This window comes from Onychostoma macrolepis, chromosome 15, assembly GCF_012432095.1.
Source record: "Onychostoma macrolepis isolate SWU-2019 chromosome 15, ASM1243209v1, whole genome shotgun sequence".
Taxonomy (NCBI): domain Eukaryota; kingdom Metazoa; phylum Chordata; class Actinopteri; order Cypriniformes; family Cyprinidae; genus Onychostoma; species Onychostoma macrolepis.
In genome coordinates this window covers 28,142,774-28,160,900 of record NC_081169.1, presented here as the reverse complement: position 1 = coordinate 28,160,900, position 18,127 = coordinate 28,142,774, and the positions used below count along the sequence as shown (strand labels likewise).

The 18,127-nt window shown below is 37.7% G+C and overlaps 1 protein-coding gene across 3 annotated transcripts; it reads left to right on the top strand.

Annotated features, from left to right (window-relative positions):
* The first annotated feature begins 28 nt into the window (after positions 1-28).
* Positions 29-18,038, top strand: numa1 (nuclear mitotic apparatus protein 1). Of its 3 annotated transcripts, XM_058744574.1 has the most exons (24): positions 29-138; positions 698-747; positions 913-998; positions 1,102-1,181; positions 1,601-1,686; positions 2,231-2,299; positions 2,447-2,537; positions 2,633-2,777; positions 3,607-3,743; positions 3,868-3,979; positions 4,067-4,184; positions 4,269-4,409; positions 4,543-4,656; positions 5,351-11,083; positions 11,191-11,400; positions 11,507-11,670; positions 11,762-12,047; positions 12,723-12,930; positions 13,445-13,581; positions 13,657-13,992; positions 14,911-14,997; positions 15,185-15,415; positions 15,572-15,617; positions 17,258-18,038. In XM_058744574.1, the coding sequence occupies exons 2-23, from the start codon at positions 706-708 to the stop codon at positions 15,581-15,583; spliced, it is 8,625 nt and encodes a 2,874-aa protein (XP_058600557.1). In that variant the 5' UTR covers positions 29-138; positions 698-705; the 3' UTR covers positions 15,584-15,617; positions 17,258-18,038. The 3 variants fall into 3 exon arrangements, with proteins under 3 accessions (XP_058600557.1, XP_058600555.1, XP_058600556.1); XM_058744572.1 differs by lacking the exon at positions 15,572-15,617; XM_058744573.1 differs by lacking the exon at positions 17,258-18,038 and having other exon boundaries at positions 15,533-15,607.
* Positions 18,039-18,127: the final 89 nt, after the last annotated feature.

Sequence of the window (18,127 nt, the reverse complement as noted above, 5' to 3'; positions counted from 1 at the left end):
CAATGAGAACGGAGTTTTGCGTCATCACGTGACAACCAATAGCTGTTCAGATACAGTCAACGCCGTGAGTTTGAATTTGAAAACGTTTCAGCCAGTGTTTCAATGTGTGTCCTTCCTTCACCTCACCCTGAAATCACGGTAAAAACATTTAATTCATTAATGTATAATAATTATATTCAGCGTTTTATGAGGGCAGTGTTTATGCCACGATGATATGTACTAGTTTAAACTGCGAGAAAGTTAGCGGGCAAAATGTTACAGAGTAAACAAACAAATCAAAATACACTTGACTTACTTGTTGAATGTAATTATATTGCAGATATTATTTTATTGCATTTATTTGCACTGTATAACACTTTGGCAAGTTTATATAAAAGCTATTGATATGCACCATATTTTATAATATATATGTGTTTGTTGATTTTAATTTGATTTAAAACATATGTGATAATTTACCATTAAAATATACAAATGTCATGCTGTATCCTTAGAAATGTTAACTTTGACCTGTTATATTATATTTTATCCAAAAGCCTAACAATGTAATAAGTGTAAACATTAAGCACACTTATTAATCTGTGATGTTTTCCAGGTACAATTACAGCAGAACTGTGTCACTGAATATTATACCTTGATTTGTTTCTTCTTTCCACCTTACTTGCTGTAGTATAATTTCAAAATATGTTTTTTTCTATAGAGTCCGCCATGAAGTTTAATATGAACAAGGCGGGACCGCTCTTGGCATGGGTAAGAGTGTGTCATCCAGTTTTCTTTTGTTTAACGTGACTCAAAGAAGTGACAATTCTGTTATTTATTTATTTAGTATGTTAACATGTTGGTTTTATAGTCTAAAACACTTAAATGTTTCTTCTATAAGATGTTTGAAGTGACTGTTTTGTGCTCTTTTGACAGATGAATACCATGTTTCCAGAGAAGCACGTCTGGGAGTTCGTTCCCATGAGAGATGGGATTCGACTCCTGAAGATCTGCTTCAAACTGTGAGTTGCCATTTAGAGACTCTTGGATGTTAAATATGGAAATACCTTTAGAACTAGCACTAACCCTGTTTACTTCTGACAAATGCATTATCTGTTACTTTAGAAGGGGCATGGAGAGCATTGAGGATTTTAAGACTTTATCCCTTTACAAGATAGTGGAAATCATTTTCAGTGTTTTGCATGGTGAGTTTCTAATTGTTGTCTTTTTACAATTTGATGCATATGTTCTGTATCTCTGGCTTTGCATCAGCTGTCATAAATTGACATGCTCGATTGGACGCTTTATGAAATTAATGAGAAAAGTTTTAGTAGTGACAAGTTATGCTCTGTTGACCATAATGTTGATTAACAGAATATACTTTTTTTTTGTGTCTAGGCCTAATTATTTTGAAAAGCATGGTTATGGAAAGGCACTTGAAACGACTGTTTTGTAATCTCACCTCCTGTCATGACCATGTCCTTTAACATTTGCATGATATGCAAAATACAAAAAAAATTTATATTTAGAGACACATTTGTATTTTTATATGCTTGAAATATATAAATGTTCTTTTTTTTAAGATAATAGTTCCTTGCTTACAACTTCTGTCTTACATGTACAGATGATTTTCATCTCACCAAAAGACAAAGTTCCCTCATTTTACAGACGATCAGTGGAGGGATTGACCTGGAGCTTCAGCTTGCTAAGGTATACATTTGTGCTCTAAATCAGGGGTTTTCAAACAAAATAAATAATCAAAAAAACATTAAATAAATGAAAATTATTATAAAATGATGTCAAAGTAAATACATTAAAATAGGTTATAAAATTACTTGGAATAATTTAAAAAGTAAGTATTAATAATAGGTAAAAAAACAAAAGTAATAAATAATAAAATTACATTAAGTAATACATTAATAATAATATTATAATAAATTAACAATACTGCAAAACAATAATTAGGATGGACGTCTGATTGCATGAGTGATCATATTTGGGGTCTGGTATCAAAAAGATTGTAAATCCATTGAAAATGACATGCTAATCATAGCTTTGTATTAATGCTGCATGTGTGGAAATGTTTTTGCATGACAAAAACAAAATCATCTTTTTAAGAAATTACGTTTACTGACTTCACTAAATTTTGCGACTGTGGTCACTTATACCAAGCTTATTTCTTGGATGAATTGTTCCTTTAATAATAATGCGGGTCAAATGTTGTGCACTTATTTGTGTTAATGTATGTGCGCAGGTGGCTCTTTTGCTTTGTTACTGCACTTTTAAAAAGAGCATTCTGCTCCCCATGGATTCAAATGTAGAGGTGAGTGTTTACTAATGACCACATTCTGTCACTTACTAGATGCTTTGCTTTTCTTAGCTCCATATCTAGTGCAACAAATATTGAATTTTAAAATTGTCTCTCTCTAACATAGGTTTTTATTTATCTCTCTTTCTCTGTCTGTGTCAGTCGGAAGTTACACCCATGTTTCGTTTTGTAAAAGATGATGCTGATGGTCTGTCTTTAGACGAAGGCCTTGATCAGTTTCTAGCCCAAGACTGTAAGTAGTCCTGATGCTTAGTGAATTGGATAATGTTAAATTAAATCTATTCTCGTCTATTAATCATCTATCTCTCACATGCTCGCTCTCTGTAGCTTTTATGAACGTTGTGAACTCTAGCAGCGGCAGCGGCAGCTCGCTGTTATACACAGATGACGAGTCTCCGATCGTCGGCCGGTCCCAACGGCCTCCTAGAGTTCAGTTTCAAGAGCTTTGTACAGTGGCTTCCAGCTCGGACAGGTCAGTGTGTTTTTTTGCTAAAGGACAAAGCAGCTTCTTGACTAAAACCATAAAGAAGGTTAAACGAGTCACTGCTTTAAAAGTTGTAATTGTATGGTGACAAGTAAGGCAATGCTAATAGAAGATGCATTCATTTACATTAAAATCAGCAGTTTATTGATTAATATAACTGACTTTTTATGTTCAAATATAAAGGAATATTCTGGGTTCATTGCAAGTTAAGCTCATATTATTGAATACCACAAAAATGAATTTCCATTTTTTCACTCTCTTTTTTTAAAATTTAAATTCACACCACAATCTACAAAGTAAATCAATGAAAACTAATTTGTAAACGTTAAAACGTTTGGTTATAAAAAGTTATTTTCTGTGCAAAGTTATACATTTTATAACTTTTTTTGCCATGAAAATGCAATGTCATAAATCCTAAAATGACTGTAAAAATGATTTAAACATGGTTACAGCTCAAATATTATGTTTATAAGTTTTAACAAAAGAATTTATCTTATTAATCTTTTTTTATAAACTTTCTGATTTAAAACCTTCAAAATTGGTCCTATTCACTTCCATTATAAATGCCTTGCCATAACAGTGATCTTTTTTTCCTTAATTAAAAAAAGCAAGTTTTGTGGTAATCAACATGAACAGCACACATGCACAGATTAAGCGTAACTCAATGACTGAAGAGTATTTTAAGCTAGAAATATTAGATGCTTTTGGAATATTTTGCTTTCAGGGAAGACAGAAATGTTGCTTGATGTTGAGTTGCATGTGATAATTTACTGAATGATTAATTCCTAAAGAATACCTTTACATTATTGATCTCCAGATCTCCAGTACAGGATGTAATGAGCACGCCGCATTTCCAGCTGAAGAAACTCCGGAAAGAATTGGCACATGAGGGAGACGTGAGAGACGAGCTGGAGAAAGAACTGGCCAATCAGATCAGCATCATCTCAGAGAAGGGTACCAAAGATCTACCCATCCATCACCATGTTTGCTTTAATTTTATTATGCTGCCTGGAGTGAATGAGATATAATGTGGTGGTCTGGTATGAACTAGTTGAACTTTTCTCTCTCTTGCACACAGAGGGTGTGATTTCGCAGTTACAGCACAGGGTGGAGCGAATGCTGCGGGAACAAGGAGAGCTGGAGAACGACCATAAAGCCGCACTGCTGGAGCTCCAGGAGAAGAACGAGAGGTGAGATGCACTAAAGGTAAAATTTGGGTTTCGAGTAATTAATTGAAAAAATGTTTGTTTAAAGTGACTTTTTTTTTTCTTGTACAGTCTTCTCCACAGAGTGCATGAGGTTCTAAAGCAATGCCAAGACTTAAAAACAGACAACTCCCAAAAAGAGAGAAAGATTGATGAACTGACAGAGGAGAATGGAACACTTACTGCACAGGTGAAATGCTGTTTCCTTGTTTTGAAGTCTTGCTTAAAATAATGATCAGATCAGATCATTTTTACCTGTCTCTGGTCCCGTCAGGTGCGAAATGCCTTCGCTCAGCTGGCAAGAGCTGAGGAGGAAGTTGCCAAACTCACGCAGGCTCACGAATCGGCACAGACTGCGTGGAAGAACAGAAAACAGTTTCTGGAGAAGGAGCTAAATGAGGCCGTCACACACAAGGTAGATAACTTCTTACATATTGGAAAGCAATCGTTATTCTTATCAAGTTAATCATGTTCTGTATGCTTTGTACTCTCTGGCATTAATCTGTGTTCTGTTTTTTTGTTTTTTTGTTTTGGTTCTCTTTGTGCAGGAGAGTCTGAGTGAGCAAGTTCAGATACTTCAGGGAAAGATCTCCGTTCTGGAGGATGAACTACAGAAAGCTCAATCTCAAGAGAAAGGAGAGGTTTTGGGTCCCATCATGGAGGTGAGATGTTCTGTCGATCTGTAAATTTCTTTACATATATATATATATATATGTGTGTGTGTGTGTATGTGTTTGTATATTTTTTGGACAAATTTTAATATTTTTATTTATAGTTATTTGTTTTCTGCACTTTAGTTTGATGTTGCAGAAAGAGTGCGTTCACAGTGTGACTGTTATACAGCTTAGTGCATTACTTAAGTTTAAGTTAATTTGCATCCTTTTTTGCATCACAAGATTTAATGTGTAATATTATGGTTAAGTTGTTGCAAATTTAATAGACTTATTAATAAAACAATAAGGTTAACATGACCTAACATTGCCAATATTTCTACAGCATTTACCAATCTGAGTTAATTTCTAGTCAATTATTAATTTTTTTTCTAGTAATTTCATTAACTGTATGTTTTCATTGTAATCATTTATTAATCATTGTTAAGATGCACATTTTTCACCTTGTCTTCAATATCAAATAAAATTTGTTATTGAACATTTTCATCAGTAATTAGCTCTGCCTTTAGTTTAAATGCAAGACGGTCTGAAGCTCACATCATGTTCTTGCAGTACCAGTACATGAATTCACTGTGAAATTAGAAATATTGTAAGATGCAACAGTTTAATACTGAGATGAAGACATCTTACTGGAGTTGTCTAGTTTTGACTAACTTTTTTTTTTTTAATCTCTTGATTTTCTCAGTGGGAGAAGCTTAAACTTGAGTTGTCAGATCTGACTCTTAAACTCGCTCAGCTTCAGGAAACTATTTTCCGTCTTGAGAAGGAAAAGGCAGAAGTTGAGGCTTTGTTGGCTGAGGAGAGAGGCTGTTTTGAAAAGGAAACCAAAAGACTCCAAATGGTTGTGTTCGATCTTGAGCAGTCCATCAATAGCATCCGTTTGGAGAGAGAAACACTGCAGGAGGCTTTACAGACACAGAAGGAAATGCTCACCACACAAATATCAGCTCTGGAAAGTGACGTTTCTCGCCTGCAACAGGTGGAAGTGCAGTTGACGGCAGAGATCAAAATCTCTGCAGACCTTCGCCAACAGAGAGAGGAGCTGGAGGGGAAGGTAGCCTCTTTAGATAAGATGGTTCACGCTTTGCATGCTGAGATCCAGGGTTTGGAAGTGGAAAGGGCATCACAGCAGGATGCTCTGAATGCCCTTATTGTGGACTTACAAAGTGCCAGAGCCACAGTTCAGGATTATGAGAAGAAGCTGGAAGAGCATCAGAAAGTAGTGCAAGAAAATGAATCCCTGAAAAAAGAGGCATGCACATTGCAGCAAAATCTTGATGAGCATCTGCAGTCCATTGGACACCTTCAGGAGCAAATAAGTATTCTCAGACAGGAGAAAACAGAGGAGGAGAACAAGGTTAGTCAGGCTTTGACCAAAATCAAGAGCCTCCAAACACAAATTCTGCATCTGTCCCAACAGATTTCCCTAAAAGATGAAGAAATCAGAAATTTGAGGGACGAGTATGACAATGTAGGCCATGAGCTGAAGCTTGTAAAGGAACAAAATATTGAAATTAATGAAATGATTAAATCAAATCGCAAAGAGCATGAGGACACTGTTAAGAAACTTCAGCAAGAGCTTGACTCTGCTTCTTCAATTGCTTCAGAAAAACAAGAAGAAATGCTGGTTCTGTCAGCGGAGGTAACATCTCTGAAAGACCAGATCTGCCGTTACAGTGAAAATGAAGTGCAGAAACAGCAAGAATTGTCTGTTTTAGAGGCACAACACAATGTGTTGAAGGAAAACATGACTTCTATTCAGAACCAGTTGGCTGAGATGACAGCTACAGCTTCACAGAAGGAATCTAAGCTCCACTTGCTTCAACAGGAGTTTTGTCATCAAGAAACCCTGAGAGAAAAAGCTCAGGAGCTTGAGAAAGCCAGACGTGAGGAGCTTGAGAGGACTGTGAGTGAGCTTCAGGCTACAATCCTGGAGGTAACCTCTCTTGTCTCAGAGAGAGAAGCTTGTCTGAGTTCTCTTCAAGATGAGATGAAGGATCAACAATTGAGGGCCAAGCAGTGCGAAGATGATCTACGCAATGAGCTGAAGGAGAAGATTGGAAATCTACAGGAACTACTAAATACTGCCAATCATGATGCTGCAGATAAAGACCATCTTCTGCAGTCTTTAAATCAGAAGCTTAATCAGGTGGAATTGCTGTGCCAACAAAAAGAGAAAGATGTCACTGAGATGCACCAAGCAAAGGAAGACCTGGAAAGAAGGATTATTGAGCAGAAACAACAACTGGATGAGTGCCAGCAGAATTTAGAAATGCTGAGAAAAGAAAGAGACCATCTGTCCACTCAGGTATCATCTCTCCAAGAAGAAATCTGCCATTCCCAACAAGAAATGTCTGTGTTACAGGCTGATTACAGTGTTTTGAAGGAAAACTTGTCTGCTCTTCAGAACCAATTGGTGGAGGTGACGAATACAGCTTCCCAAAAGGAATCTGAACTCCTCTTGCTTCAACAGGAGCTTTCCCATCAAGCGACCCTAAGAGAAAAAGATCTGGAGCTTGAGGCAGTCAAGCGTGAAGAGTTTGAGAAAAAGGTGAGTGAGCTTCAGGCCAAAATTGTAGAGCTCTCCACTCTTGCCTCTCAGAGAGAGGCTCAAGTAATTTCCCTTCAAAATGAGATGAAGGATCAACAGTCTCGTGCCAAACAGTCTGAAGATGATCTTCGCAGAGAATTGGAGCAGAAGGTTGGCACACTACAAGGAGAACTGGATACAGTCAATCGTTGTTCTGTGGATAAAGACAAACTGCTGGGCTCTTTGGATCAAAAGCTCAAAGAGATGGAAGGGCTTTTCCTTCAAAAAGAGAAAGATGTCTTTGAAACGCATCAGGCAAAGGAGGAACTGGAAAAGAGGATTGTTGAGCTACATGTTGAGACGCAACAGCTTTCTGAGTGCCAGCAGAATTTGGAAATATTGAGGAAGGAAAGAGACCACTTGTCAACTGAAGTAACTTCTCTTAAAGAGGAAATTCATGGCTACCAGGACACTGAAGTGCAGAAGCAACAGGTGATATCCGTTTTAGAGGTTGAACACAACATGTTAAAGGAGAACATGGCTGTCCTTGAGAAGAAGTTGGTGGAGGAAACAACTGCAGCTTCACAGAAACATTCTGAACTTGTCTTGCTTCAAGACAAGCTTCACCAGCAAGAGAGCCTTAGAGAAAAGGCTCAGGAGGTTGAGACTGCCAAGCGTGAGGAACTTGAGAGAATGGTTAATGAACTTCAAGCTAAAATCCTAGAGGTCTCCACACTAGCCTCTGAGAGGGAGGCTTGTGTTAATTCTCTTCAAGATCAGTTGACAGATCAGTTGAAGGCTAAACAGACTGAAGATGATCTCCGCAAAGTGCTGGAAGAGATGGTTGAAACCCTTCAGGGACAACTGGAAACTGCCAGTCGAGACGTCTCAGACAAAGACCAACTTCTGCAGACTTTAGATCAGAAGCTGAAGCAGATGGATTTGCTGTGCCAGCAAAAGGAGAAAGATGTCCATCAGGTAAAGGAGGACTTGGAGAAGAAGATTGGTGAGCTATTTGTTGAGAAACAACAGCTGGTAGAGTGGCAGCAGAATTTGGAAACAGTGAAAAAGGAAAGAGACAGCCTGTCTACTGAAGTAACCTCACTCAAAGATGAAATCCTACATTACCAGGAAAATGAAGTGCAGAAGCAACAGGAGATTTCTGTTTTAGAGGTTGAACGCAACACATTAACGGAGAACCTGGCTACTTTCAAGACACAAGTGGCAGAGTTGACAACAACAGCTTCTCAGAAGGAATCTGAGCTTCTGTTGCTTCAAAAGGAGGTTTGCGAACAAGAGAACCTTAAAGAAAAGGCTCAGGAGCTTGAGAAAGATGTAAGAGAACTTCAAGCTAAAATACTAGAGGCCTCCACTCTTGCCTCTGAGAGGGAAGCTCAAATAAGTTCTCTTAAAGATGAAATAAATGATCAGCAGTTAAGGGCCAAACAGTCTGAAGATGATCTCCGCAGAGTGCTTGAAGAAAAGATTACAACCCTACAGAGACAACTAGAAACTACCAGTTGTGACGTCTCGGACAAAGACCATCTTTTGCAGTCCTTGGATCAGAAGCTGAAACAGGTGGAACTGCTGTGCCAACAAAAGGAGAAAGATGTCCTTGAGATCCAACACTCAAAGGACGATCTGGAGAAGAAGATTAGTGAGCTTCTTGTTGAGAAACAGCAGCTGGTGGAGTACCAGCAGCATTTGGAAATGGTGAGAAAGGAAAGAGACAGCCTGTCTACTGAAGTAACCTCACTCAAAGATGAAATCCTACATTACCAGGAAAATGAAGTGCAGAAGCAACAGGAGATTTCTGTTTTAGAGGTTGAACGCAACACATTAACGGAGAACCTGGCTACTTTCAAGACACAAGTGGCAGAGTTGACAACAACAGCTTCTCAGAAGGAATCTGAGCTTCTGTTGCTTCAAAAGGAGGTTTGCGAACAAGAGAACCTTAAAGAAAAGGCTCAGGAGCTTGAGAAAGATGTAAGAGAACTTCAAGCTAAAATACTAGAGGCCTCCACTCTTGCCTCTGAGAGGGAAGCTCAAATAAGTTCTCTTAAAGATGAAATAAATGATCAGCAGTTAAGGGCCAAACAGTCTGAAGATGATCTCCGCAGAGTGCTTGAAGAAAAGATTACAACCCTACAGAGACAACTAGAAACTACCAGTTGTGACGTCTCGGACAAAGACCATCTTTTGCAGTCCTTGGATCAGAAGCTGAAACAGGTGGAACTGCTGTGCCAACAAAAGGAGAAAGATGTCCTTGAGATCCAACACTCAAAGGACGATCTGGAGAAGAAGATTAGTGAGCTTCTTGTTGAGAAACAGCAGCTGGTGGAGTACCAGCAGCATTTGGAAATGGTGAGAAAGGAAAGAGACAGCCTGTCAACTGAAGTAACCTCTCTCAAAGATGAAATCCGACATTACCAGGAAAATGAAGTGCAGAAGCAACAGGAGATTTCTGTTTTAGAGGTTGAACGCAACACATTAACGGAGAACCTGGCTACTTTCAAGACACAAGTGGCAGAGTTGACAACAACAGCTTCTCAGAAGGAATCTGAGCTTCTGTTGCTTCAAAAGGAGGTTTGCGAACAAGAGAACCTTAAAGAAAAGGCTCAGGAGCTTGAGAAAGATGTAAGAGAACTTCAAGCTAAAATACTAGAGGCCTCCACTCTTGCCTCTGAGAGGGAAGCTCAAATAAGTTCTCTTAAAGATGAAATAAATGATCAGCAGTTAAGGGCCAAACAGTCTGAAGATGATCTCCGCAGAGTGCTTGAAGAAAAGATTACAAACCTACAGAGACGACTAGAAACTACCAGTTGTGACGTCTCAGACAAAGACCATCTTTTGCAGTCCTTGGATCAGAAGCTGAAACAGGTGGAACTGCTGTGCCAACAAAAGCAGAAAGATGTCCTTGAGATCCAACACTCAAAGGAAGATCTGGAGAAGAAGATTAGTGAGCTTCTTGTTGAGAAACAACAGCTGGTGGAGTACCAGCAGAATTTGGAAATGGTGAGAAAGGAAAGAGACAGCCTGTCAACTGAAGTAACCTCTCTCAAAGATGAAATCCGACATTACCAGGAAAATGAAGTGCAGAAGCAACAGGAGATTTCTGTTTTAGAGGTTGAACACAACACATTGAAGGACAACCTGGTTGCTCTTAAGATGCAAGTGGCAGAGTTAACAACTACATCTTCTCAGAAGGAATCTGAAGTTCAGTTGCTTAAAAAGGAGGTTTGTGAGCAAGAGAACCTTAAAGAGAAATCTCGGGGGCTTGAGAAGGATGTAAGTGCACTTCAGGCTAAAATACTAGAGGTTTCCACACTTGCCTCAGAAAGGGAAGCTCAAATAAGTTGTCTTAAAAATGAAATAAATGATCAGCAGTTAAGGGCCAAACAGTCTGAAGATGATCTCCGCAAAGTGCTGGAAGAGAAGGTTGTAATCCTACAGAGACAACTAGAAACTACCAGTCATGATGTCTCAGACAAAGACCAACTTCTGCAGACTTTGGATCAGAAGCTAAGGAAGACGGAACTTCTGTGCCAACAAAAGGAGAAAGATATAATTGAGATCCAACACTCAAAGGAAGATCTGGAGAAGAGGATTGTTGAGCTTAATGCCGACAAACGTCAACTTGATGGGTTCCAGCAGAATATGGAGATGCTGAGGCTAGAAAAGGACCACCTGAGTTCTCTCAGCCAGTCTCTCCAGAGGGAGTCTGACGCCTCCCAAAAGATTCGAGCTGAGCTGGAGTTGAAGGTAGAGGAGCAAAATGGTTCCATCCTTGCTCTTAAAAAGGCTTCCCAAAAGTGGGAGGAACAGAATCAGGAGCTCCTGGAGCAGCTGAAGACAAAGTCGGAAGCAGTAGAGCACTACAAAGCACAGGTCTGTTTTGAATTAGATCTTTCTATGATTCTTTCATGAGTATTTATGTTTCTGAGAATTTGTTTTGGACAACCTACAGTTTGACATCACTTGCTATACTTCTTCAGGTGGAGAAGGCCAAGAATCACTACAACGGTAAAAAGCAGCTGCTGGTGGAGGCTCAGGAGCGGAACAAAACTCTTGAGCATTCGTTGGAGGCCAGCAAGAGGGAAGTCAAAGCTCTGGAGACGGAACTGACACTGGCTCACATGGAACTAGACCAGGCGAGCACCAAAGAGAAGAACCTTACGGCCAAAGTGAAAAGCTTGGAAGCACAAGTTAGTTTACGGTTTAATATTTAAAGAATGTGGAAATGAGACTGAATCAAGCTTTGAATGTTGAGTTTCCAGTCTAGTTTCATGTCTAATTGTGTGCTTGTCATAGGTGGACTTTGCTGACAGGCAACTGCGAGAGCAGAAGAAGATGACCAATGACAAAGAGAACATGAGACACAGAGAAAGTCTGTACACTAGAGTCCAGGAGAAACAGCAGGACACCAGTACAGACAGCTTGGAGTTTGAGCTGAATGATTCGCTCAACGCTAACAGGTAATACAGTGAACCCAATCATAAAAGCTTCTCATGTTGTATTCCAGGTAATTCATGCAGTGTCATTTTATATTTTTTCCCAATTTGGCAGTCATTCGGTAATACCAGGTGAATCCAGCACTCCACTGGTACGTAGTTCTGAGCGTTTGGCTGCTAAACGTCGTGCCTTGGGGGCTGAATCCCTGGAGACTCTCTACTTCACGCCTATGAGTCAACAAGGCAAGAAGCGTAAAGGCGACCACAACGATGTCTTTGAGCACAAACTAGAGTCCAGCATCACTTCCATTGGCGATCTTGTGGTTGACTCTGCAAAGAAGCTCACCGCTTCAGCTCGCAGGCGTCGTACTATGCAGGTTATCGACATCACCATGGCTAAGGTAGGAAATGCACAGCCTTCTACTTGCCTTCTGCACTTTATTGGGTTAAAAAAAGTTATTTGTAAAGTAAGTCCACCTTCCAAATTAAAGCCAATCAGCACAATCACTGTCAGGTCTTCACATGAAACTTTGACTGGACCAACCTGGAATACACACTATTTTAAGCTATTTGAGCATAAGAAACAACAAAAGCTTTGTGTTTTTTTGTTTTATTCTTGCCTCTGTATAATGCATATTAAAGTAGTTGTTATAAGCGCTGTTTTGTTTACAGCAGTAACTAAGGAAATGCTTTATCACTGCTGTTACATAAGCGACCACCTGCTGTCAGAGAGTGAAACTGCGCTCATTCAGATTTCAAAATTATACAATTTAAATTTCGCAAAGAAATGTGCAGCATTTTATCTGAGAAATAATAAAAAGACACCTTTTCATTTCTAATTTGTTGTGAAATATTTTTAGGTTAAATAGTGAGAAAATTGTATTGAAATCATTATCGTAAATCATCAATTGTGAGTTGAGTGAATCGTTACATCCCTAGTAAACTGACTTGCCTTAAAATGCTCTTTGTCTAGTACTACTACTGTTTGTGGCTCCTTGATCAGGTCTTTTTTTTCTCTAGTACTAGGTCGCAAAGGTTCTAAAGTGTTTTTGGTTCTTTTATTCTTGCTTGTTTAGAAGACATCAGGAAGTGCTGAAGGTAATGAGTCATTTTCTAGTTTGCACACTGCCCGTTCTCAGCCCAACTTGGCAGTTCAACATTCACGGCCATTCTCCATGGACCTCTCAGAGGAAAGTGCTACAGCAACTTTATCAAAAGCAGACACCCTTCAGAGTCTGCCTGGATATCGCAGAAGCACCGTGCACAACGTTGGCCCACCAAGAGGTGAAATGTTGTCTTTAGACCTCATTGCTTACAGTTACTTTGTGGATTACCAGTGACATTTTAGTATCATTGAGATACTGTTACAGTTTTTATTTTCTACATTTTTTGTGTTATATGATAAAATATAAATTTTATTTCAGATTTAGTTAATTAAATGAGAAATGTTGCCTTGGCAACTTGCTGAAATAGTTATTTTATTTAGTGCTGTGCAATTGATGCGCATGACTATCGCATTCAATTAATTGCATAGCCCTTATTTTATTTTTAATTTAAGTAACAAATTTTTATTTTATTTATTTTTACAAAATATAAAGCGAAATTGCAGTATGGCTTAGTGTGTGATTATCAAATTGTAAAGACTGCTATTTAAGGCTATGAGAATAGTAATATTTCTTATTTTAATATTCTTGTTTTATTGATTGTCATAAATATAATTGATATTTTATAGTAATGTTGATATGTACAATAACTTAGTAAAATAGTAATATAATAACTTATTTTGTGTGTTGCATAGCCACCAGTACGTTCTGTATCGGAGCGGAGAATGAACCAGAACATGCTGCCGACGACTGGATGCGCATCGCCGAACTGCAGGCACGAAACAAAGTCTGTCTGCCTCACTTGAAGAGCAGCTATCCGCTGGAGTCCAGGGTAAGCTTGGAATAGTTCGCTTGTGTTGCATTGTTTGTAGAAAACCAGAGTCAAACTATCATTCTGCCTCGACAGCCCAGTCTGGGACCCTCATTCACTGTAACGGATGAGGACATGCGAATGGGTGACCCGGATGAGACGATCCGACGTGCATCCATGATGCCAGGTCAGATCCAGGAGTCCCTGAGCTCTCGCCGCTTCTCCCTTGTGCCAAGTTCGAGCCAGAGCTCTGCCAACTCCCAGCCCCAGCGCGCCACCATGTTGCCGGGTCAGATCCGGTCCAGCACTGCTGCTCACAGGACCTCTCAGCTCAAAAAAACAAGCTCAAACCTACATGCTTCAGAAAATAAACGCAGCCCGCTGGCTCCCAAACGCCCCGGCTCTCAGCTGCAAGGCCCAGACACACCTGAGGTATGAGACAACAAAAAACCCTGTTTAGACAAAATAATTGTTTATTTAAGGAAATGTGAAGGGTTGTTTTAGTTGATTGAGCTGCTCTGAGAGTCACTTCTTCACGACAACTTTTAAGATAAAACGAAGAAATGTGACGCATATATGACTATTGTACAATAGATTTTAATTTTCAGAGTAATACTTATAGTAATCTCCTAAAAATTGTTTTAATAATCTTAGATAACACAATTTTTCTTCATTGTTTTGATTTGTTTGCTAAACCAAAGGAATTATTGTTCATTTTAAAATTATAAATTGTAAAATTTTCATTTGGCTAAATTTTAAAAGATTAAGCAAATGGTTAATACTTGAACACTATTCTTTTATGATAAATGTGTATTAAATTATAAATCCAGAACAATTTAAATGGACAACACTGAATTTATTGAAAAATAAAACATTTCTTAGGGCCCTGTTATCATAAAAGATTTAAAATGTAAAAACATTAATTCAATGAATTCAATTTTTTAGACATGCTTTCTGTTTATTAAAGTTTAATTAAACCATTAAAACAGAATCCAGAAAAATTTAAATGGAAAAAATCACAGAATTTGGGAGAAATAAAAAGGTAATTGGGAAAAATAAAACTGTTTTAGGGTTATGGAAAATAAAATGGAATTTGGGAAATGTGAAAATTTAAATTTTTGTATGTTTTTGGTGAATTTAAATTAATTAGACATGCTCTTTGCTTACAAATTAAAAATTTAATTGAACCATTAAAACTAAACCAGAAAAACTGAATTTGTTAAAAAATAAAACTCATTTTATAGCAACAAAATTTCAGAATTGGTTCTGAATGTCTTTAAACCAATCTAATAAACTCTAAATGTTACCAAAATGTAAAACTGTTGTTCACAAATAATGGTGTTTTCACAGATGAAGAAGCTGGGAAGTTGCTTCCCGCGACCAATGACACCTAAAGGCAGGTTCGGCAACAGTCAAAACAGACCTCCAAACTCGCCGGTAAGATACTTTTATTAGACGTCTGTGGTTGTTATTAACGTAGTCTTTAATTGAGTGTAAACTTGCTCACATAATTTATTAAAATTGCTCATGCCAAATTTATTAAAATTTTATGTTATGTTGTTGTTAAAGAGTGCATTTCATAGGTTAACTATACTTGTTTTCTCTCACGTTCTTTCGTCTGTAGGCCGAGCGAAGGCAATCTGTGGTGTTCACTGTTGTAAATACTCCAAAGAACAGCGGTCGTGGTGACAGCAGGCTGCAGCGTGGCCTCAACAAGCTGCGTAACAGCGCCCGCAAATCTCCCGCCGTGGCCAGTCGTGCCCTGCGTTCGGCGGTGGCCGGCAAGTCTCCTCTGGACTCGACTCTGAGAAAGTCCCCCCGAAACAAATCCCCCAAATCCTCCAATGCCAAAAAGGTAAATAATCACTTCTGTGTAGGGAAACGCTCTCTGTAGTCATTAACCAAAACCACGTTAAATGTAATGCATTCAAAAGTCTGTTTTATTTCTTTAAATTCCAATATTTGTGGTTAGAAATTGCAGGTGCATTAAAAGCATTTGCTGTGTGTTTAGGAAACACAGTGACTCGCTCCGCTGATCTATGCCTAAGTATTTAACTGTATGTATCTGCTGTTACGTGTGGCAGTAATACTTAACACTGCAGGTGTCTTTCCACTGTGTGGGTTATTTCACTCACCCTCTGGTGTTAAAGGAATAGTTCACCCAAACATGAAAATTTGCTGAAGATTTACTCATTCTCAGGCCTTCCAAGATGTAGATGAGTTTTTCTTCATCAGAACAGATTTGGAGAAATGTAGCGTTCCATCACTTTCTCAGCAATGGATGCTCTGCAGTGAATGGGTGCCGTCAGAATGAGAGTCCAAACAGCTGATAAAAACATCACAATAATCCACACCACTCCAGTCCATCAATTTATGTCTACAAAAGCCAAAAGCTGTTTGTTTGTGTAAAAAAAAATAAAAATAAAAAATCCATCATTAAGATGTTTTAACTTTAAATGGTCACTTCTGGACAAAATATCCATAATAACGTTTCCTCCTGTGAAAAAGTCCATCACCTGTTGTCCACACATTAAAATTGACCAAAATATTTATTTAGAAATGTTTTGGATGGCTTTCATTTGAAATCAGTAATTGATCTGTGCATATTTCTCTCCTGAGTCAGACAAGACAACTTTTTCATTAGAGAGAGCAATGTTATTGGATGGAGGACAAAAAATGTAAGTAAGTTAAGTAAAAAAACATCTTGATGGATTTGTTTCTTACAAACACACAGCTTTTGGCTTCACAAGGCATTAACTGATGGACTGGAGTGGTGTTCATTATTGTGATGTTTTTATCAGCTGTTTGGACTCTCGTTCTGACGGCACCCATTCACTGCAGAGCATTGCTGAGCAAGTCCATCATAAACTCTACATTTCTCCAAGTCTGATGAAGAAATAAACTCATCTACATCTTGGATAGCCTGAAAGGGAGTACATTTCCAGCAAATATTTGGGTGAAATATTCAGTTCACTAAAATGAACTGTGGCTTTGTGAGTTTGGTAGCCGGTGTGACCTAATTTTATTTCATGAAATTTTGCAAAAAGGTAATTTTTATGGTAATTTTTGGATAATACAGTCAATGCAAAACCTTATAAATTAAATGTACTTAATTTTTTCAACTGAAGCAAACAATTTCACAAACGTCTGGCATCAGCCTTATAATGCTTAGTCTTTTGTTTTTAAGTATTTGCATAAAAAAAAAAATATTATTATAAATATTAGATCAGTTCCAACCAGATTAACCACATTTGAAGTTATTGCTACATGGCTGCACATCAGTTAATTTCTATAGTAATTGCTCAGCAAATGTAAACCTCTAAACTCACCTTTTGCGGTGTGTCTATTCTTGACTTTCTCCATGTATTTGTTTGCTCAGGTTTTTTTTGTGTGTGTGTGTTTTTGTCTTTTTTGCATGTGATTAACATAGTGGTCATGTCCACTAATATACATGCAAATATAGGCTATCTAGAACAATATACATGATATAGAAAAAAAAATCACAGTTCAGTTCTGTGTAGGTTTGGTGGTGGTCTCACTGCATTTCTGATAATTTCTCCAGATCTATTCTAGAGTAACATCTAGCGTCTCACTTTCAAAATGTGATTTGTCATCCTATTTCAATTGTAATTTCTAACTTTCATGCTCATGTATTTTAATGCATTGAATAATCTCGACTCTTTCTTTCTCTCCACAGATGAAGATCAGGATTAAGGTGTAAATTTTAGGATTTTTAACTCCAAAACCATCTGTGTCCTTTTCTTTTCTTTTTATTTGTTTTTCTTTTCTCTTTTCAAATAAGTTATTTTTTATTATGGGATGCAGTGGTCTTAATTACTGTCCTGTTTATGTAACTGGTTGTATAATATTTAAGTGTATTCCTTGTTCTATAATAAAGTCTTTTATATCAAATCTTTCAGGTTTTTCAGCTGTTGCTAAATAGAAGCAGTTTATGTATGAATGTCGATAAGTTTCTTTTGAAAGTTAATATACATTAAGAGTGTTTGCAAAGTTTGGAAACAATGATTTTTGCAGTTCTGTTTAGTGCTTTAGAAATGTATTGTTTTTATAAAATTAAAGATACAAAAAGCTATTCGAGTTTAATAAAGAATAAATTAGCTATATAATGAGATGTATAATGTTTTACCTTTTTAAAACGTGTAATTTAAATTTACAGCTGCAAGATATATTTTGGATGTTGAAGAACTTGGCTTGTAAATTAAAATGTGAACAATTAAAGACATCGATATTTGAGAAAAATCTTAAGAATTTTCAGTTTTTGCCAGGAAAATTGAGATAATGCATGTACTAGTCAGATAAAATTTATGTTAATAAAATTGATGTGAAATGTTCAATATCAATTAACAAGCTGATCAGATTATGAGAGACTGTAAAAGTGTTCCGTATTAGAAATGTAACAAAACCAAAAGATATTAAATTGCCGATTGCATGAAATCTTCAGACAACCAGGTGATCAATAAAAAGTATTCCTACTGGGATTCATAATCTGAATTTATGAAGTATGAGTTGTCATTTGTTTTCAGATGTGGGAAACTACCAGTCAAAG

Bases quoted from the DNA above. Each gene is read 5' to 3' on its own strand.
- numa1 (XM_058744572.1), top strand. From the start codon at position 706: ATGAAGTTTAATATGAACAAGGCGGGACCGCTCTTGGCATGG. The intron at 3,744-3,867 runs GTACCAAAGATC...TCTTGCACACAG, and splicing joins CAGCATCATCTCAGAGAAGG to AGGGTGTGATTTCGCAGTTA. The intron at 12,931-13,444 runs GTGAAATGTTGT...TGTGTTGCATAG, and splicing joins CAACGTTGGCCCACCAAGAG to CCACCAGTACGTTCTGTATC.